The following is an 18,946-nucleotide window of genomic DNA, read 5'->3' on the forward strand; positions in this document are numbered from 1 at the left end:
AATTTCCCATCCAAACGCGTCTGCAGATTTAGGGTTCCTTGGAAAAAATTTCCAAAATGCATTACAACTTTCCATAGGGGTGACACATGGTCCTATTTTCCAAAGACTTTGATTGACTGCTTGAATACAATAGTATTTGATTCTGTTAGTATAGAATATTTAAACTTGAAAAGAAAATACCTTATTTTGTTTATGCATAAGCCTATTAAAAAAACGTTTCTAGGGGCTCTATGTTTATTCTCTAGAACGTAACCTATCTTTGAAGTGGTATATTAGTTTTTAAAAAGTCATTCCCAAGCTGAATAATTAGACAAAAGCTATTCTTAGAGTACATTCCACATATAAAGCTATGCACATGGTGCTTTGATTCAAATAATATTCTTATAAAACTTTGTTATTGTTTGAGGTCTATATTCAGAGTGGCAACTTTTGTTTTTGATGATTATTCCATCCTGAAACAATTTCCCCCCTGCCCAATTAAACCAGAACGAGGAGCACATTTATATCTGATGAGGCTTAAATTTCTCAGTCGCCTGCTTCAAAAGTGAAGACCTTTAGTGGTTACGTTCATTTTGTCTCTGCAAAAAGGGCTCAAAAGGAAACAGAATCAATTCCCTCAAGTTTTTCTGGAAGAGGAAGGTTACTTTTGTTGCTTTGATCTTAGCACGTTGTGCATTTTTTATTGGCTGTTGAATAGAAAAAGCCACAGATTCATCTGGTTTTTCTGCTATATTCTCATATTGTAAATCACATCATGCCTTCCAATCTAAAGTAAAATGTTCAGGTCCAAAACACCATTTCCAAATTGATTTATCATTACAGTTGATGGAAAGATTTCCAGGGGTGCAAGAAGACTATGCAACTTTTGATTCATATGCCACAGACTGCTAAAAATATCTCCATACACTTTAGACAACAGATTCCAGGATGGCGACATACACTCATGCCATTTTAGATCGCTTTTCCTACCCTTGCAAGAGGCAGTTGTACCTAATGTAGCAGCTGGCTAGGTTATTGCTTCTATAATATAATCCATAATGCAAAAGCAGCTCTTTTCCAAACATTTTAGAGCAACTGAAGTTGTTTACATGTCTCTGTGGTAATTTTCCTATAACTTTGTGCCAATTGGTTTCATACTCTTCGGTAAAAATCTTCATTAAATCAAGACAACTGCACTTAGTTAAATTTTTCTCATAGAGAGAATTATAGGAAAATTACAGCTAGCTGATTTGAGGCCATCATCATGAAGTACATCCAGGGTTTTAGAAAATGAATGCACACTATAAAAATGGAGTTGTATAATTAAACATCAAATAATCCAAGTAATAAAAGTCATAGATTAATTGTCTCTCAGTTCTAGTCAGATCCTTTAAATACTGTCTCACCACCTGAGCATTGGTTCTTTTATCAGAAGAGTGCCTATCCTTAAAGTTGGGAAATTTCAGCTTTTTTGGAGCTCCAATCAGCTGTAAAAAGTAATTGGCATCTTCTTCCAAAGTTTCAAATTTTCCTACAAAATCATAGTGGATCAAACACGGATAGCAGAGTTTGCTGATCTTTTCCCAGTGAATGTCCATTCCTACTGGACGGTGGGAGTCCAGCAAATAGTGGATGAACTCTTTGAATTTGACGCCAGATCCATTATTTAATTCTTCTTCACAGGCATTCGGCCGATATTTCTTTATAATTGCCTTTCCAAATACTGGATGGTAATAACTATTGGGGTGTTCAAATTTGTCCCTAAATGCAGACACTAATCTTTCCATGGGATCACGAACAAACACAGCTTTGGTGTAGGTATTTAAACGAGTATAAATCCCTTTTAAGTCGAAGCTGTCGAGCTTTTTCAAATGCTTCCCGTAATGAACAGCATCATGGGAGATGTTGTACGCGGAGGGGGCCAATCCGTTGAGTACCATCAGAATTCTTTTCCAGTTGGAACAGCCAGCCTTTGGTACCTCGCAGTATAAAATTTTGTGTTTATCTTCTACATAGATCCTGGAGACCATGTGAAAGAGATGGGATTGAGGACGACTCACCCCACCGTACTTCTTGCAAAATTCCTGAAGGAAAGACCTGCGTTTTTCTTGAGTTGCATCAATTCTCTTCCATTTGCTATCTGTGACTAAGCTTTTGTTTAAAGGGCGAATGTCCACTGGCCAATTCATTTCGCTGAACTTCCTGAAAAGGGTCTTAGTCCCGTGATGTTTTTCAATCAACTGAATTGTTGGTGACCCTGTGATCCTACTCAAAACTTGAGCCTCTCCTTGGGAGTGGTTGTTCTCTGTGAAGACCCTAGTAGGCCTCTCAGAGTTGAGTAGATTTTCCTCTTTATTCTTGGGCTCCTCGGACATGTGGGACTTGGGGTTCTGTTAAAATAGAGAAGGGGAATTGTTGAAAGCACATTCACAAATGTGGGTATTTGATAAGGAACTTAAAATATTTGTTTTAAAATGCTATCAAGGGGCACACATTTCGTGTAAGCTGCCGGAACAATTTAGCAAAGCATGTGGAATATACATTTTGTAATAAGCTTCTTCATAGAAAACGTAATGATGAAAATGGTATCCATGCATCACTTTGAACCAAAGCTTCACATTTTATAGTATATATATTTGGGCTACTATGATGTTATTCATTTAATGTTCATGTGCTGCATTACATTAATACTCTCATATTAAATTATCTGAATATTATTGGGATAAAACTACTAGTTATTGATTTGAATCTATGATCATAGTAAGTTTGTTATTGTTTTTGTACTGTCTTTGCATCTGTGGGTATCAATTATATAATCTTACAAAACGCAAAAAAAAAAAAAAAAAGGTATACACAAGATAGAAAGGAAAAGGCCCTGAATTTTCTATCTAAGCTTTGCCTGTAATGCAATAAAATATAACTCCATCGTTTTGTAGGTCAATGATTCTTGAGCTATTAAGGAGTGTGTTACCTTCAAGCATTGATTTAGTGCATCTGATTGTAGATACAAAATGTAGCTGTATTTGGATTGAAATTTTTGTTGTTTTGGGGGACATTCTGTAATGCGCAGAACAGTTCAAAGTAATAAATTACAACTTAAAATTGTAGCAAGGCCAATTATAAAATTCTGGTGACTACTTCAGTTTTCCAAGCACTTGCAAAAAGTGATATATATTTTTTTCCCTTGGAAAATGTTTTATTTTTCTAAATTCATTTATCACAATAATTTCATAACTATAATCATGTTATCATACAATTTCATTCATGTATGAGCCCTTCCCTCTTTCCCAAGTGAAGAAAGACTAGGGAAACCAAAAAAGTCTACTTGATGTCCTGCTACATAAAATTGTATCAAAAGTGGAATAAGAATTTATTTCTCTTGTCAGTGGGATGAATCAACCCATTTACTGTCTGCTCTTCATCTGACTATATCCTTCCTACAACTCGCGGAAGTGACTGGGTAAAGGAAGACATGGGAGATGGGGTTTACAAGGTGGCATCCTCTGATAGTGACAAAACTTGTAAGAACCCTGACTTTTACTCTGGTTAAACTACAGAGGCTTTGGAGTGTTCTGAGCAGAGAAGTAATATGATCTCACTTAGACTAGAAAGAGATGGTTGAGAAGACTGGACTGAGGCTATACAGGTAGGGTTGTCAGCATGGTATTGGAAAAATGAATGAATAAATGATGTGCTGGGGGGAGTAAAGCATAGGGCCACCAGCCTAGGTGTGGAGGAAGTGCTGGGGAATGTTTCCTAGAGGAGATGTGTGTATATATATAGACAGAGGTAGATAACTATAGATATAGATCTATTTACTATTATGTTCTCAGGGTCAAGAACGGTCTGTAGTCTCTAGTTATTGCTCTCAAATATTTGTTACATGAAGGAATGAATGTATGAGTCAAATTAGGTCTTCAAGGATGATTAGGAATTTTCTAGCAAATTGAGCAAAAAGAGCAGAGGAATGAAGCACTGTGTATGGAGTCACCTCCAGGCCTCACAGTCCTTCCACTAGCTGAGCTTTAAGGAGAGATGCTTCTTTTTAGTGGAAGAATATTGACTGAGTAACCCCTGATCACCATACACCAACTTGCGTAGCCCCATAAAACAGCTGCCAAGCTCCTCCACACCACTGAGCCAACTACTTGGGGTTTCAACTCTAAAAGCATTTGTCTGCGGTCTTCTCAGAGACTGCCAGGGTGACTTGAAAGCCTTGAATCCCTCTTTACCCTGATCAAAAACTTGTAGTCCAGAAAATTTTCACATATAATGTAAAATTCGACTTGAGGTTTGAAAGATCATGGGGTTATTGGTAGACAGCATGGGAAGTGCTTAGCACAGCCCTGAAATCAAACTGCCACTACACTTCTGCTGCTACGTCTTCAACAACTCCAACTATAAATAATAATTGCTATTATGGTTTTAATAGCAGTCTTCATCATAATAGTATTTTATCCCAGTGACCTAGTGAATTTCAAGGTTCGCCGGTTGTCCATTATTATCCAGAATGTTATTTGTGTGTCTCTACATATGCCCCAATTAATTCTCTCCCTGCCCCATTAACAAAAAGAAAAATGAAATCAGCCTTCCACTGTGCCCTCTGGATCTTGAGCTTGTGGTCATCAAATTCCTCTTTAATCTCCAGAGACTTTTGGAATGTTTGTTTTCCATGACTTTTTCTAATGAAACCTGGATGGCCCCCAAACCTCTGCTTCCCTTGCACTTTTTCAAGTAGATGAAACTTCAATTCTTTGGGCAGCTTGTCCCTCAGGCCAGAAGACAGGGAGCTATTTCCTTGTCCTTCCCTGTGGCTTCCAGGACACCCCCCCAGCAAAACCCTCCTGCTTCTGTGAAGCACGTGTGTCCTGCTCAACCTCCCTTTTCCTCTCCCCATGCTGTCATCTGCTTTTCCCACTGACTTTTTGTCTTCATGCACTGATGAGTTTGGCTACCGGCTCAGACTCTGCTTCCTCATCTCCACTCTTGTCATCACGTGTAGTGACTCTGACACCCAATAAACTCTCTGCTCTCTTGACCACCTTGCCTTTCGTAGAAGTCTCTCCATTTCACATGGACCTTGCCACTGACAGAGGCTGTGCCACCTCCATCACCTCTCTGACCCTCATTGTCTAACCTTCCAGTACACCATTGCTTCCAGTTTTGCAATTCTATGACCACTTGTCACTATGTTATTCAAGCTCTTAGCAGCCAGCATGCCTGGTGGCACTCAGAAGTCACCTCTGTAAGGATTTGTTTCCTGTCCACCTTGTCTAAATTATGTTCCCCTCTGAGATTTTTTCCCACTGAACCCTGCTTATTTTTCTCATAGCATTTATCACAATATGAAATGATTGTTTTACTTCTAAGTTGTCTATTTTCACCCCATCCACATCTCTTGCACTAGACTATGACTGCAGAAGTCTAATCTTTCTTGTTCTTTGTTGGATCTCTGGTACCTAGCACGTTGCCTGACGCATAGAAGATGACCAATAAATAATTGTTGAATGAGTGAATGTGATTACAATTCAATGATGGGCTTCTAAGCAGTTGTTTTATGACCTTGTTGAAGAAAAACAGTGCTAATCAGAAGATCAAGGTTAACTTAGATAAATAATTGACCGATTCTTTTAAGGTGCCGAAAATCTGTATTCAAACAAATCTTTGGCAGAAGAGAAGACAAATAAAACAGGCACAGGTAGAACTGCTCATGCTAAAGTAGGCATGGAGGTGGGAGCCTTACCTGCCTGCGAAGTCAGATTGGTTCAAAGTCACTCAGTGCGGCTTGGTAACTCCTGGAGGCTTGCCAGCCATCTGGACTCCTAGGTATCACTGTGGACACCCCAAAAAGAATCTGGGGATGGGGTCCTGACTCTAAGTTAGACAAGCTCCCCAGGTACTCCACAGGCAATAATGGCATTTGGGGTCCACTGAACCAGAGCATAGCAAAGGAAAGTAAAAAGTAAGAGTTCATCTCATACCATCCAGGAGAGAAAGACTCCAAATACGGTGGACATGAATATTTCAGTAAGCAGAGACAAATGCTCTATTGTAGTCAGGGTGTCACATCAGGCCTCACACGGACCAGATGAAATACCCTTCACCTTCATCCACTTCCCTTTGCTGGAGGTCCCTGTTCCCCAAGCTACTTTCCAATCACTGGTTTGACTGGGGAGATTACTACACAAGGGAAAAATTCATTGCTCATAAATTTGACTTCAACCTCCTACTAGTTTATTGAGGACCAGTCTGTTTCCTCAGCTCTGACCAAATCAAGGTACGGACAAAGGCTTAATTCTAGGTAATGATACCCCATGAGCCTTCTTGTTGGATGGCCATGAGACCCTCTCCAAGCAACGCCTCATTTTGCCATCACTCACCTTATAAAAACAGTTACTACAGAACATGGCTGTTACGTTGATGCATTCAGCCATATGGACTTCATGGTATATATTTTGTCCAATGCAGTTGAACCAAGTTAATCTCATTTCTGACTCCTCTTAGACAAACCTCTCCTTTCCCCTAGCTTAACTGAGGTATAATTGACAAATAAAAATTGTATATATTTAAGGTGAAAAAAACCAGTTACTAGGATGTGGTGACATCCCTCCCCCCCCCCCCACCAGTCCCCCATTCCACTTCCTTTTAATCACAGCGAAGACTGAGGGGTTTGGACTACTAATATCAAGGTTAATGGTATTTTAAATTGGAGGCTTATATCAATGAATTTCCATCATGATTGTTATAATAACAATAACGACAACAATAATAATAAGAGTAAACTCTTACATTCCCATTTTCCTTCAGGGTATTTCGTTCAGACTGTCCCTAAAGCAAATGCATATAAAGCCAAACTTATCCTGTTCCTTCCAAAACTGACTCTTCCTGCACTCTCTTCTGTTTCTGAAATGGTTCTATTACATTCTGGTCCCCACTGACAAAATCTGAGGGATGCTTTAACAATCAGAAAGTAAACTGGTTAGTTTACATCTCATAATGCCTTTCAAAAAAACTTCTTTTTTACTTATTATTTCTTAATTGGATATTCTTTAGTAGCCTCCTAATTAGGCTTCCTGAAATGTACTGCCAAATTAGTCTTCCTAAAATATTTTATTTTTCAACCCTTAAAATTGGAACTGGCTCAACTACATATAAACTAAAGTCCTGACTCCTTAGCTTGGTATGGGCAGCCTGTCACCACCGGGCCTCTTGTCACTTTGTGTTCTGCTCCTTTCCTGATGTGTTCTCTGTCCTCTACTTGCTTCTATCAGTCTCTCAGCATCCCCCATCCATGTTCTCCTCCGTTCTTGGGACTTCCCAAATCTCCGAAGCTGATATAAAATCCCACTGTCCCCATGAAAACCACCCAGGTCTCCAGTGAGGGATTCTACTCTCTTTGAAACAACTTCAGCACTTAGTCTGTACCACCTGTAAGGAAAATAACTTTATTCCAGCTTACACTGCTATTTGATTTTCTCTCTGGAGAAACTCCTTCAGCCACAGCTAAACTGTAAACTCTGGCAGAAAGCTATAGTTCTCCATATATGCCTTTAAAGAGTGGATATTATTGCAAAATTAGCTGAAAGACATGTAACCACAGATGAAAAAAATGAGTATTCAAAGAAGTCTAATGAAGAAAAATTGTGGAATATTTATGAACTCTGCAGTAAATTTGAAAGCCTCACTCTTCTTAGTTTTTAAAGCCTAATGTACCTCCCCTGTGAAGTCTTCTCTGATCTTCAACAGTTAAATTAATTGCTCTTCCTCTCTCCCCATCAAAGTCACGGAGCCCTTACTACACATCAGGCACTGCACTAGATGCCAGGGATGGCTTGGTGGATAAGACAAATGTGGTCCTTGCCCCCTTGGAGCTCATATACATAGAGGAAAAAAATCAAATAATTACACAATTAATTAATCTATTACCATAGTGGCAAAGGCTCCAGCGGGAAGCTATTGGAGGCTGGGAGTGCAGAAATGAGACTGAAGGGTACAAAGACAAGTCTACTCTGTTTGGGTGTTAAGTCCTCTGTTTAGCACTTTTCGTTTTACTCTAGTTAGTTATTATAGTTGGTTGTTTAGGTGACTAGCTCTCCAATTAATTTTAAGTTTATTAAAGGTCAGTGTACAGGCTTATAAATCTATATTGTCTCCACTAGCATCTAGAATAGTATTTTGCATAAATATATGTTTTGAATTTAATGGAAGCAAAAGCAATATCACTCCTATACTCCCCCCTTTTCAGGCAACTAACACACACTGGCTTTATGCAGTCGACAAGGGTTGTAATTCTGCAAAACTTGATCTGCTGTTGTGGGGCTGATGGAAACTATGTAATGCAAGGATGTTGATCATTCATTCATTCAACATACATGTATTGAACTACCACTAAATACTGTTTTTGGCCTTGTAGAAATGGATGAAGTAGATCAAATTTATGGACCCTTGAGGAAGCCAAAATTTAACTGGGTTGATTTAAAAAAAAAGCAGTTTATGAAAAATATGTGATAATTGTTATAATGGAAGAGTGCATAGGGTATTTGTGGAACATAGAAAAGAGTACTTAATTTTTCTCAAGAGATTTTTTGGGGGCAAATTTCAGAGAGGAGGTAGATGCCTGAGAGGAGTCTGGGAGGATGACTGGGAAGCTGACATGTGGACCAACCAGGATGGGAAGGTACCATCAAGGGGACACTTGAGGGACCAGGTTCAGATGAGAGGGAGAGGCAAGCAGATTGGGATTCACTCCGGAGGGCCTTGTGCCCATATAAAGAGTCTAGACTTTGCCACATAGGTGACAGGGATTTTCAGTAAGGCAGGAACTTAGAATGAACATTCTAGTAGCATCAGGGAGGTGTGACTGGGGGTAGGGGGATCATCTAAAAGACAACTGTGACTGTCCATAGGAATTCTTAGGAGAAGAACTAAGACAATGCGGTCAAAAGGGAATTATCTGAGGCAAATTTAGGAAATTGACCAGACTGGGAGAGTGGGGGTGAAGGAAGTAGAAAGAATGGATTCCCATCTCCCAGAGAGAGGAAACAGGAGCAGTAGGTGTTATGAGAGGCTAGGGAGTGGATGTGGGTGCTCACTATCTTCAAGTTCAGAGCTCTGAAGTTTGAGGTACCTTGGGAAATCTGGACGTCAATATCGAGACTTCAGAGCTGGGTATACAGATTTGGGAGGTGTTGGCTTGTGGAGGTGCTAGCTGAATTTATGGGCCTTGAAGGCATTTCCTAGACAGAGAGGCAGAGATGATCACAATGTCTGCTGTTTACTGAGTGCCTGCTATGTGCCGACCCGTAGCAGGCACTCTTGCTGCCATGATAATCTTTCACTTCCACTTTCCAGATGAAGAAATGGAGGCTCTTCATTTAACTTGTTTAAGGCACACAGGGCTTCAGCACAGGTGAGAACCCAGTCCCAGGAAGCAGCGTATACTCAAGGACCTGTTTCTTCGCCATCCACTACTTGAGCTACTTGAGCCCTGAGACAGCCATGCCAACTGTGAGGGCAGCAGTGACAGTGGCAGGATACACTCCATTTGTCTTATTTGGTTAAGCATCTGCCAGCCCCAGATCAGATTCGCCTGTGTCAGCACCTTTGAGTGACACACACACACCCCTCTGGCTTATGTCGCCTGCAATATTTGACAACTCAGCTTTACTCAGGGCTGCCTCTTCAGTGTTGGCCCAACCCTCTCAGTCTAGAGCAGGCGACTCACTCTTTGGTGCTACCATGGGCCTGCGCTAGGATGGGAGGGTGGCCTGGGGCACCAGATTGTGCCCTGGGGAACCTGGGGCCGTGCTGAGAGGGATTTCTTTTCAGGATTTCAGGCTGAGAAAGAATGCAAAGGAAGAATGTATGACATAAACTCCCAGCAAAGCAAGACAGAGAGGCAAGGAGGAGTAGAGTGGGGGAGGGGGGGGGGGCGGGTCAGAGGGGGTCAGAGGGAATAGATGACTGACAAAACAAAGTGATGATCCAGCATATATTTGCAAAGTCTTATCTCTTCATGCATTAAGATAAATTTTATCACTTTCATTTTAAGAATATTATTTTATTAATAATAAATTTTGAAGTGTTTTGAGGGTTTTCAAGATAGTTTCTCCTGAAGATGACAGTTTGTTTCAAGATGTCGTTGAAATGGCTACTAAGAAGTATCCATGGCCATAGCCAACTCCTTTTGGTCTCCCTTTCTTCTCAAGGCCAGGTATGAGTGACACTGGTCCCGATCCCTTAGCCTGAGGCTGGGAGCCTTCAGTGTCTGTACAACCTCATTCCCCAGAGCTGGTACAGAATGAGCCCATGCTGGACATGGGAAGATCACAGAGGGCCGCGTGCCCCCTGCAGCCCAGCCTCAGTAAGTGCAACTGTGAGAATGGAGAAGCGGGGGAAGAAGGGGGGAGGGAGGAGCCAGGGGCAGTCCAAACTTTCCTGTTCTTTTCTTTGGGCAAAGCTCCAGTCCCAGGAAGCAGCATTTACCTGGGGAACTGTTTCTTCCCCACCCATTACTTACTGGTCCAAGGTTACTTGAGCCCTGGGAACACAACGCCAACTGGGAGAGTGGTCGTGACAATGGCAGGGCTCATGTTGACCAACCACAATTCTCTTATATCGAGACACTGATGGATAGGATCCTGCCTAATCTATTTATAGAGACACAACTACCATCAAGCAAGCAGGCAAGCGTAATTCTGCAGGTCCTGCAGACACTGCGTCATCAACCCCCTTTCCTCACTATGATTCTATAATCTGTTTCTTGTACGGAGCAAACATATCTTGACGTACCTTGCTCAGAAATACAATCACAGTCTATTAACTCCATTTACTCCCCACACAAGAGAAAACTGCCCACAGTAGGGGGAAGGAAGTCTCAGGCTTCACACAGGGGATTTTCTTAGGGCCGCCCATAACCGCAGCCACTAGCAATTAGACTACAGCCTATACTGTAACAAGATGAAAGTGCATGGATTTGAGCACCATGCACTTGTGAAAACCAAAGACAAGGTGCACACTTCTGGATCAGTTCTCAGACCAATGGGAGGACTCTTGCCTCACCTGCAACTCATGGCCCATATATTGAGATTCCCAGGTCCAGAGCACGCTCCCTCCTGAGCAAGGAAGGATGTATTTATACCAGTTGGCAGGGAGGGTTGGTTTTCACGTCTTGGCCCCTGTCAGGGCTCCGGCCTCCTTTAGTTAAAGCACAGCTGCTGGACCAAGGCCGTAGGGAGAGGATGAGTGGTGAGGGTGGGTTTGGGATGAATATCGACAGAGCGCTTCACGTGTGCCAGGCACTGCTTCAACAAGTTCATCCTCACCCCACCTCTGTCAGGTGGTTACGATCACGTTTCCATTAAACTTACTTGGTGTCTTATGACTGGCAACTCCTAGAGCTGGGATTAAAATTCAGGCTTGTCTGGCTCCAAACCTTGTGTTTCTTACCATATGGCACATGTTTACAGGGCTCTCAGTGCCATCACATCTGTAATTAAAAGAGTGTTTCCTTGTTCTTAAGTCCACGTGAATACTATCCTTTGTACCGAGCTACCTTGAGATGGCCACATGTGCTGAAGTCAACTCTAGAGTGTGCAGTGGACATTGCCAAACCTTTGGCTGCCTCTCTTCTGCAATTTAAACTACATATGTTGGGTACCAAGAACAGATGCTCTATTGGACAGTCCCAAATAATCAGCATGGCCGAGAGGGTACTGGGCTCTTGTTTCTAGAAAACCATGATTCGAGCTAGTGCTGCCTGGACTTTGGGTTTCCCGTTATGCTGCATAAACCACACAGAAATTATGATCATCTGCTCAGCTTTTATGCCTCAGAACAAAGCTCCTTATTTTCACAGTATCTTTATTTCCTCTCCTGCTTCTGGGAACACTCCTGTTAGAAACATCTATCCAGACTTGGTGGTTATGGAGTGATGATGTCTTCACTCCATCCCCGGTGGCCTTTTCAAGAGAACATATTTTATATCTTGGTATTTCAGTGGCTGCAAATCTGGGAAAACACATAATATGTGGGTACTTCTGAGCTGTGCATCTGGATCAGGGATGAAAGGAGGGAAGTTGAAGGTATCTTTCAATCCCTGATAAACTCCCAGTGACCAGTGAATCTGGTGCCCATGGCTTTTTATCAACAAGACACTAGCTCTATGACTCCATCTCCATGGGGATTTATACACTGAGGAAAAGATGTCCATTTCTTGTTGTGAGTAATATGACCCCTGAGTGCTGAGTCGCAGCATCTTCTACTGCCCCAGATTCATCAGCAGGACCGTGTCTCCTCCGGATCCTAGTATAGAACTCATTTTCAGCAAAGTCTAGTTTCCATGTTCTAGGTTAGTAACTTATCAGACGGTTGGCCCAAAAGACAGAAACCAAAAAGTTTTGTGTATTGCATTCTGGTTAATTTCTCTGGGGTCCTATCACCCTCCAGGTGGTTGTCTCCAAGGTAACTGGTATCATTCTGCTCTACTGATCTCATCTCTTACCTCCATCTAGTCACTTTCCTGTTGGGTGTCTTCTTCAAGGTATTTCCAGCCCCCCGCCCCTCATGGTTACAGAATGAGGACGACAATCGTGGTGGTCTACATGTGCTCAGACCAATTTGCAAAAGAACCCCTGAGTGCCAAGGTAGGTTGTGAGACACACATTTCACACCTATTTCAGCCCAACAACTTGTGAAATGTGAAGGAGACCAGACTTAGTAAATTTTTACTCTTATTCATGCTTTACTTGCAACTTTCAACTGACCTTAAATTAGTACTTTCTACCAAATCAACCTCACTCACTGGAATAAGATATCTAACCAATCAACTTGGGGTAGTTGACTCAACCTCCCATGTATAAAAGAGAGATAATGATGCCGACTTTATGGAGTTGTGAAAAATAAATGGAACAAATACACAATGCCTGCCATGTAGTATATACTCATTAAGTGTGGCTTTTAACCGCAACTTTTATATTTCTGCCAAGAGTATCACCTTCCTGCAGTAACCCTGGGGACCTTGCATTAATTTTTGTCTCAGATTGTTAATTCGCTTCTCATACTCAGACACCAAACTCTATTCATTTTTTCTCTAAACTGTTCATTCCCACTAGCAATGTATCACTTAGACACATTTTTTTCACGCCCAGACTATTGTCATAGCCTGCTAGCAGGATCAAGAGATGCATTCATTTGATGGGTATTTATTATGAGCATCTAATATGTGCCCTGTTTAGTGGCATTGGGGCCAGAGGGGCAAACGACTCTGACAAGGGTCCTGTTCTCATGGTACTTGCATTCCTGTGGGTGAAGGTAGATAATGAACAGATACATGAACAAAAATTTTGATGATCATACGTGTGATGCAAACACAAAAACACAGCGATGTGGCAGAGCGTGAGTGGCAGGTGGAGAGTGGGAAGACCACATGAACTAGGTGTCTAGGGAAGATCTATTTGGGAGAAGCTAGTTGAGCAGAGATCTGAATGACAAGAAGAAACCCCAGATCTGGGAGCAGAGTGTTGCAGGCTGGGGCAACGAGGGCAAAGGTCCCTCAAAGGGGAATGAGCCTGGTCAAGTGGAGGGACAGAGGGCAGATGGTTGTCGTGTAAGTGCAAAGGGCCTGGGAACTCGAGATGAAATCAAAGAGGAGGACAGGACCACATGCTGTAGGAAAACCAGGTCATGGAGAATTTAAGATTTAGGATTTAGGTCATGGGAAAGATGTAGGTTTTTATCAGAGGTGTAATATGAGCCACTGGAAGTTTTATACGGGGGATAACATGGTGTGAAGCACATTTTATAAAGCTCACTCTGATGACCAAGTGGAGAATGGACTGGGGGCTGTTAAGAGTGGAAACAGAGTAGCCTGGAGAGAGGCTGGTGGCTGGTATCAGTGGAGGAGCAGTAGAAAGGAAAAACACAGGGTATGTGTGGAAATTGCTTACTGATTGATGACAAACATGCATCCCGAGCATTTGTTTTTTCAGGATTTCTCTTGTATGAAGAAGGGTGATTATCTGTCAATATTCATTGCACCATTGAGCCAACATGCAATGCATGAATCATCTCCGAGATAAGCAGATGAGGCTTTCTTGTAATCTTTCTATTTTGCTGAGATAATTTCACTTGCTTTGGAGTTTATGAGGCCATAAGTGGCTCCCATCTGTTGATGAACATATTTCTAAGAGTCATTTAGTCTCAAGTATGAAATACTTGAGGGGAAGTTAAATTGTAACTTTTATATTCCGTGTCATCTTGGTAACAGAACCAAAATTGGAAGCATGTGTTCAATTTTGGTCTTTCATTTTCAAAGCTTTAGGTCAGGCAAAGAATTAATTTCATTTGTTTACAAAGCAGATTATGCCTAATAAAATCTACTTTGTTTACGGTCACATTTTAGTCAATCCATTGCCTTAGAAAATGAGAGAAATCTGATTGGTTAATTAGTCAACATAGTAAATGACATTATTCCACATCCACAGAACATTGGCCTAATTGAATTATCCAGTAATAGTATGACGGAAATATTTCCTTTTAATACATTTTGAGCAGGGCACATACCAGTGATGAAACAGTGAAGAATCTTGTTTATTCCAGCCTTGTTTGAAGATCGACCATAGAATATAACATAAGACTTCTATGGATAATAACTTTTTACACATTAAGGAAAATAAAGCAAGGTAGCTTTCAGTGGGATCCTTACTGGTACTCTGAATTTTCACTACTTGTCTGTGCATCTTTTCCTTCCCAGAAATTTGTTCTCTGATAAGTGCTAAAAAACTTTACAAAAGAAATTTTCAATAAAATTGGTTTTAATTTATGCATAATCAAAGAGATAGGTTGATCACTTTCTTTCTCTAGTGAGAGGTAGAAAAACTCTCCAGGACACTTTCTTTCACTCTTGAAATTCTGATGAGGACTGTTTCCTCAGCCAAATTCAGATACACACGAAAGTCTACACACAATATCAGGGATGCCCATGGAATCTGCCCTGAGGGGCCAAAACCATTTATATAGCATGGATTCTACAGAATTGTCTTTGTATTAATGACCACTACTTGTATTTTTTTTCTTTTGGGGCTTTTAGAAATATTTATTGTGGCCAAATGTTGGAAATAGTGAAATTCAAACTGTTGAAAATAAAAAAGGGTTACAATTTATAAATACAAAGGAAATAGCCATTTTAGCATCATTATAGGGAATAGAGCTCAACTTAAGCAATGATCTATATACACTATAAAAGTATTTCTGATCCCTTGATCACTACTTCTTTTATTTCTTTTTAAAATCAACTTTATTAAGGTATAATTTATATACAATAAATTGAATTTAAAGTATACATTTTGATGAATTATGACAAATGTGCACACCTGTGAAACTACTGTCAAAATAAAGATACATAAAATTTCCATCACAACGAAAATTTTCCTTGTGGACCTTTGCAATCCATCCTTTCTTTTGCCCCCAGCCAGATAAGGCAACCACTTATGGTTTTTGTCACTATAGGTTGTTTACATTTTTTGGAATTTTATATAAACAAAACCATGTAGTATGTTCCATTTTGCTTGATCACTACTTCTCAAAACACATTTTTTTATGTCCACAAACAACTTTTATTCAAAATGATGACTACCCTGGTGCCTCTTTCACACAATTCCAGAAGAGATCAAGTTTTCACTTGAGTCCTTCATTCAGTTCTTTATCATGAGAAGAAAGAATAACATGGGTAAAATAGTTGAAAGGTAGATTTTAAAAAATACTGTATTTTAGAATGTATATTCAATCGTGATGACAAATGGGCTCTTTGCACCAGTTTGATCATAGCTTTAACCCAAGAAGTGAAAGAAAGGTTTTCTATAGGTAGGAGGTGTTGGAGTTACCAAATGTTGACAGGTCTCTACTCACTGGGTTCCTGGCTTGTAGAAGGTGGATACTGAGTTGCTACGTGTTGAGGAAAAATCCCAAATGATGGTGCTGACCATTTTGCTCATAACATCTGCTGAGCTGAAAAACTGCAGTTACGCAGTTATACCCATCTTCAGGTACAGATGTTAGCAAGTAGGAAGGGGTGTGATTAGAAATCTCAAAAGAGAGGAAGAAAAAGAAGAGAAACAGATTGACTAGAAATCATCTGTGGAATAGATTTCCCTGGCCTGTTGGTGATAACATCTTAGGTGGTGCGATTCATTTACATTAGATGGTAAATTCTCTATTTTCATTCTTTCTAATAGATGCTACATTTTCAACCGTTTTACAATACTATATTTTCTCACATGAGTACATATACAGTGACACCTTATTACTAATGGTGAAGAACTTATGAAAGAGTTTTTAGAAGTAAGGTGCTTTTCTGGAAAACAGAAGAACAAGAGAAGGTTTTATAGTTGGTGAGAATAAAGGTTTCTACCTCAGTTCTTGTTTTATGTCCATAATAATTTGGTCTGGGCTCTGCTGAAGTAACTTGCCAGAGGGCAAAAGATTATCCTAATGTATACTTTTTTTTTTAGTTTTTAATCTATTTTCAGGTGACAAATAGTTTTTCTCTTAGACCAGATTCATGTGATTTTTCACTTAATTAACAAAGTAATTTAATGCTCATCAGGAACCCCAGAGTAAGTACATGCTATCTTGATAGTTAAAACCTTTTTTAAAAAAAGACCTACCACATCATAAATATCTGTATTCTAGACTCTCACAACCAATTGCTTCAGTGCTGGTGTTAAGATTGGAGTACTGGTTAGGGTGGTCATAAGTGGGATCATTTAATTAATAGAAGAACTTCCAGAACAAGTAGTAGGACAGCACAATAGCGAAGAGAAAGGATTTCAGAATGAGATCCATCCACCTAGATTCAGATTCCAGCTCTGCCACTCATCATCTGTGTACCTTTAAATAAGGATATTTAAAGCAGCAGGGAACAGTGGCTGGTGCTTACACGGTAGGGTTGGATTGCCTGCTTCCATCCTGGTGTGTGATCTGGGGCAAGGCATTTAACCTCACTAACGTTGACTCCCTTGATTTGTACCTGCCTCCCAAGGTTAATGCTGTGAGGTTTAAATGAGATAATTTTATGTAAAACTTATCATAATGCCTACACACAGAAAGTTTATTAAACGATAATAATGCTAACCATTATTATTATTAACTTAGTGCTAAGCATGGCAGGACCTGAAAAATTACTAAATCTTTCAAGCTTGAGTTTCCACCTGTATAAAAAGGAGATTAAAATACGCATTCTCTTGGGGTTGCTGTGACAAATAAATGAGATGGTGCATTACATGACTAGCAAAACTCTTGGTCACAATTATTCAGAAGCATTCTGAGTGGGAATGATCTTGAGTGGGAATGCTTAAGTGAGAATTATCTGCATATTTGATTGCTAACAGCTCTCGCAGTGAGGTTAATAAACCATTATTTTCCTCTTGGTGTTCACGCTTTTAAAACACCTGAGGGCTGTCTTCGCCTCCCTCCCTTTGTCATGACAATATATTTCCAGAGACTACTGTCTATTGTCTTTTTCCATAGACATCCTTACACAACGTTTTAACTTTCTTGGCTTCCAAATAAAGAGGCGAGTGCCAGCCCTTTGACACTTAGACCTGAGTATCTTCTAGTTATGAAGCCTTCTGACCTTTAATAAAGCCCATCTTTTACAAATCCTTCTTTGTTAACCACCATTAGTGCCACCACTTCTGGATCATTTCAGTCTTGCTTTCAAGCATTTTAAAAAGACTCATAAATTGGGTAGCTTTTAAAAAGCACAACTCCCAATTCTAGAAGGTATTCTTAAAAGAGAATGAGGGGGATGGGATCTTTACTAGCTCTATTCATGCTGAACCTGACAAGAGAAACTCTCTTTAGGTCAAAGTTGTCTCCTTGAGTGCATGGTCATTTTGATAAGAATAGTGCAAGGTAATGCAATCCCACTTTAAATTTAGAAGTTGTAAAGTTCACGCTACACTGAAAAGGCAACAGTGAATGACATTTCCATGTTTACATTCGAGAAAAAAACATCAGGTGCCAAGTCTTGACCCAAGCAAATGGTTCAGCGTTCTACAGGCAGTTATGGTATGTGGACATAAAGGTGAAATAAAGGTGTGGGTCCCCCTGCCCTTTGATTCTTTCATTCCCCAGCTGTGTGACCATTGTTCGTGGAGACCACGTGCAGCCTTAGCTGTGTCTTCTGTTTTTGGTTTAGATTCCTCACTTGGGAGGGCAAAGGACAACACCTAGTTCCTGCCTTATAAGAGTCAACGGCGCACTAGGTGTGAGCGGTCCAGGGTACAGAGAGCAGCCTGCCTGCATCCAGCAGTTCCTCTGGTTTCTAGGATAATAATTTAGTGAGTGGAAGAATTTACAGTGGACCAGGAATTGGTTGGATGCCTATGATGTGCAAGGTCTAACAGTGAACACAGAAATGAGCCAAACGTGATATCTTCCCTTGGGGACGATACTATCTAGTTACAAAGTCACATAGGAATATCAATAATTAGAATATAGAGTAGAAAATGCAAGGATCTATAGCAATGGGGCAGAAAAAATAATATAGGTGCACAGAAGAAGGAGAGATTACTCTTAGCTCTGTGATGAGGAAGGCTTCATGGAAGAGGTGATATTGGAGTGAGGTCTTGGAATATGAGTAAATTTTGTAACTGCAGAGAAAGGGGTGAGTATGTTGGTAGAACAGTTTTAAATAGGACGCAATAGTTTTACATAAAGGAGCCGAATGGGAAATAAGTCTAGGGAGGCGGGGTGCATGCTCTCCAAAGGAGATCATAGGGCTTTGGATTTTGTACTCACAGGTTCGAATTTTGTCCTATAGACAAGAGGTGAGTGGGTTCCATCTTGGCTTCTTATTGGAATCACATGTTGAGTTTTTAAGTTGTAGATGTCTGATCAAGATCATCCTCAACATTTACAGGGCCTAGAGCAGGAGGATGGATGGAAGCCCACACACGGTATGTCT

The 18,946-nt window shown here is 40.5% G+C and overlaps 1 protein-coding gene across 1 annotated transcript in view; it reads right to left on the reverse strand.

Annotated features, from left to right (window-relative positions):
- Positions 1–1,280: 1,280 nt before the first annotated feature.
- CHST9 (carbohydrate sulfotransferase 9) overlaps positions 1,281–18,946 on the reverse strand; it is a 242,137-nt gene continuing 224,471 nt past the window's right edge. Inside the window, exon 7 of the mRNA XM_036823754.1 lies at positions 1,281–2,369. Coding sequence (XP_036679649.1) covers positions 1,281–2,369 — 1,089 coding nt within the window. The remainder of the gene's footprint in view (positions 2,370–18,946) is intronic.

The sequence above is a fragment of the Balaenoptera musculus genome, chromosome 14, assembly GCF_009873245.2.
Source record: "Balaenoptera musculus isolate JJ_BM4_2016_0621 chromosome 14, mBalMus1.pri.v3, whole genome shotgun sequence".
Classification (NCBI taxonomy): Eukaryota; Metazoa; Chordata; class Mammalia; order Artiodactyla; family Balaenopteridae; genus Balaenoptera; species Balaenoptera musculus.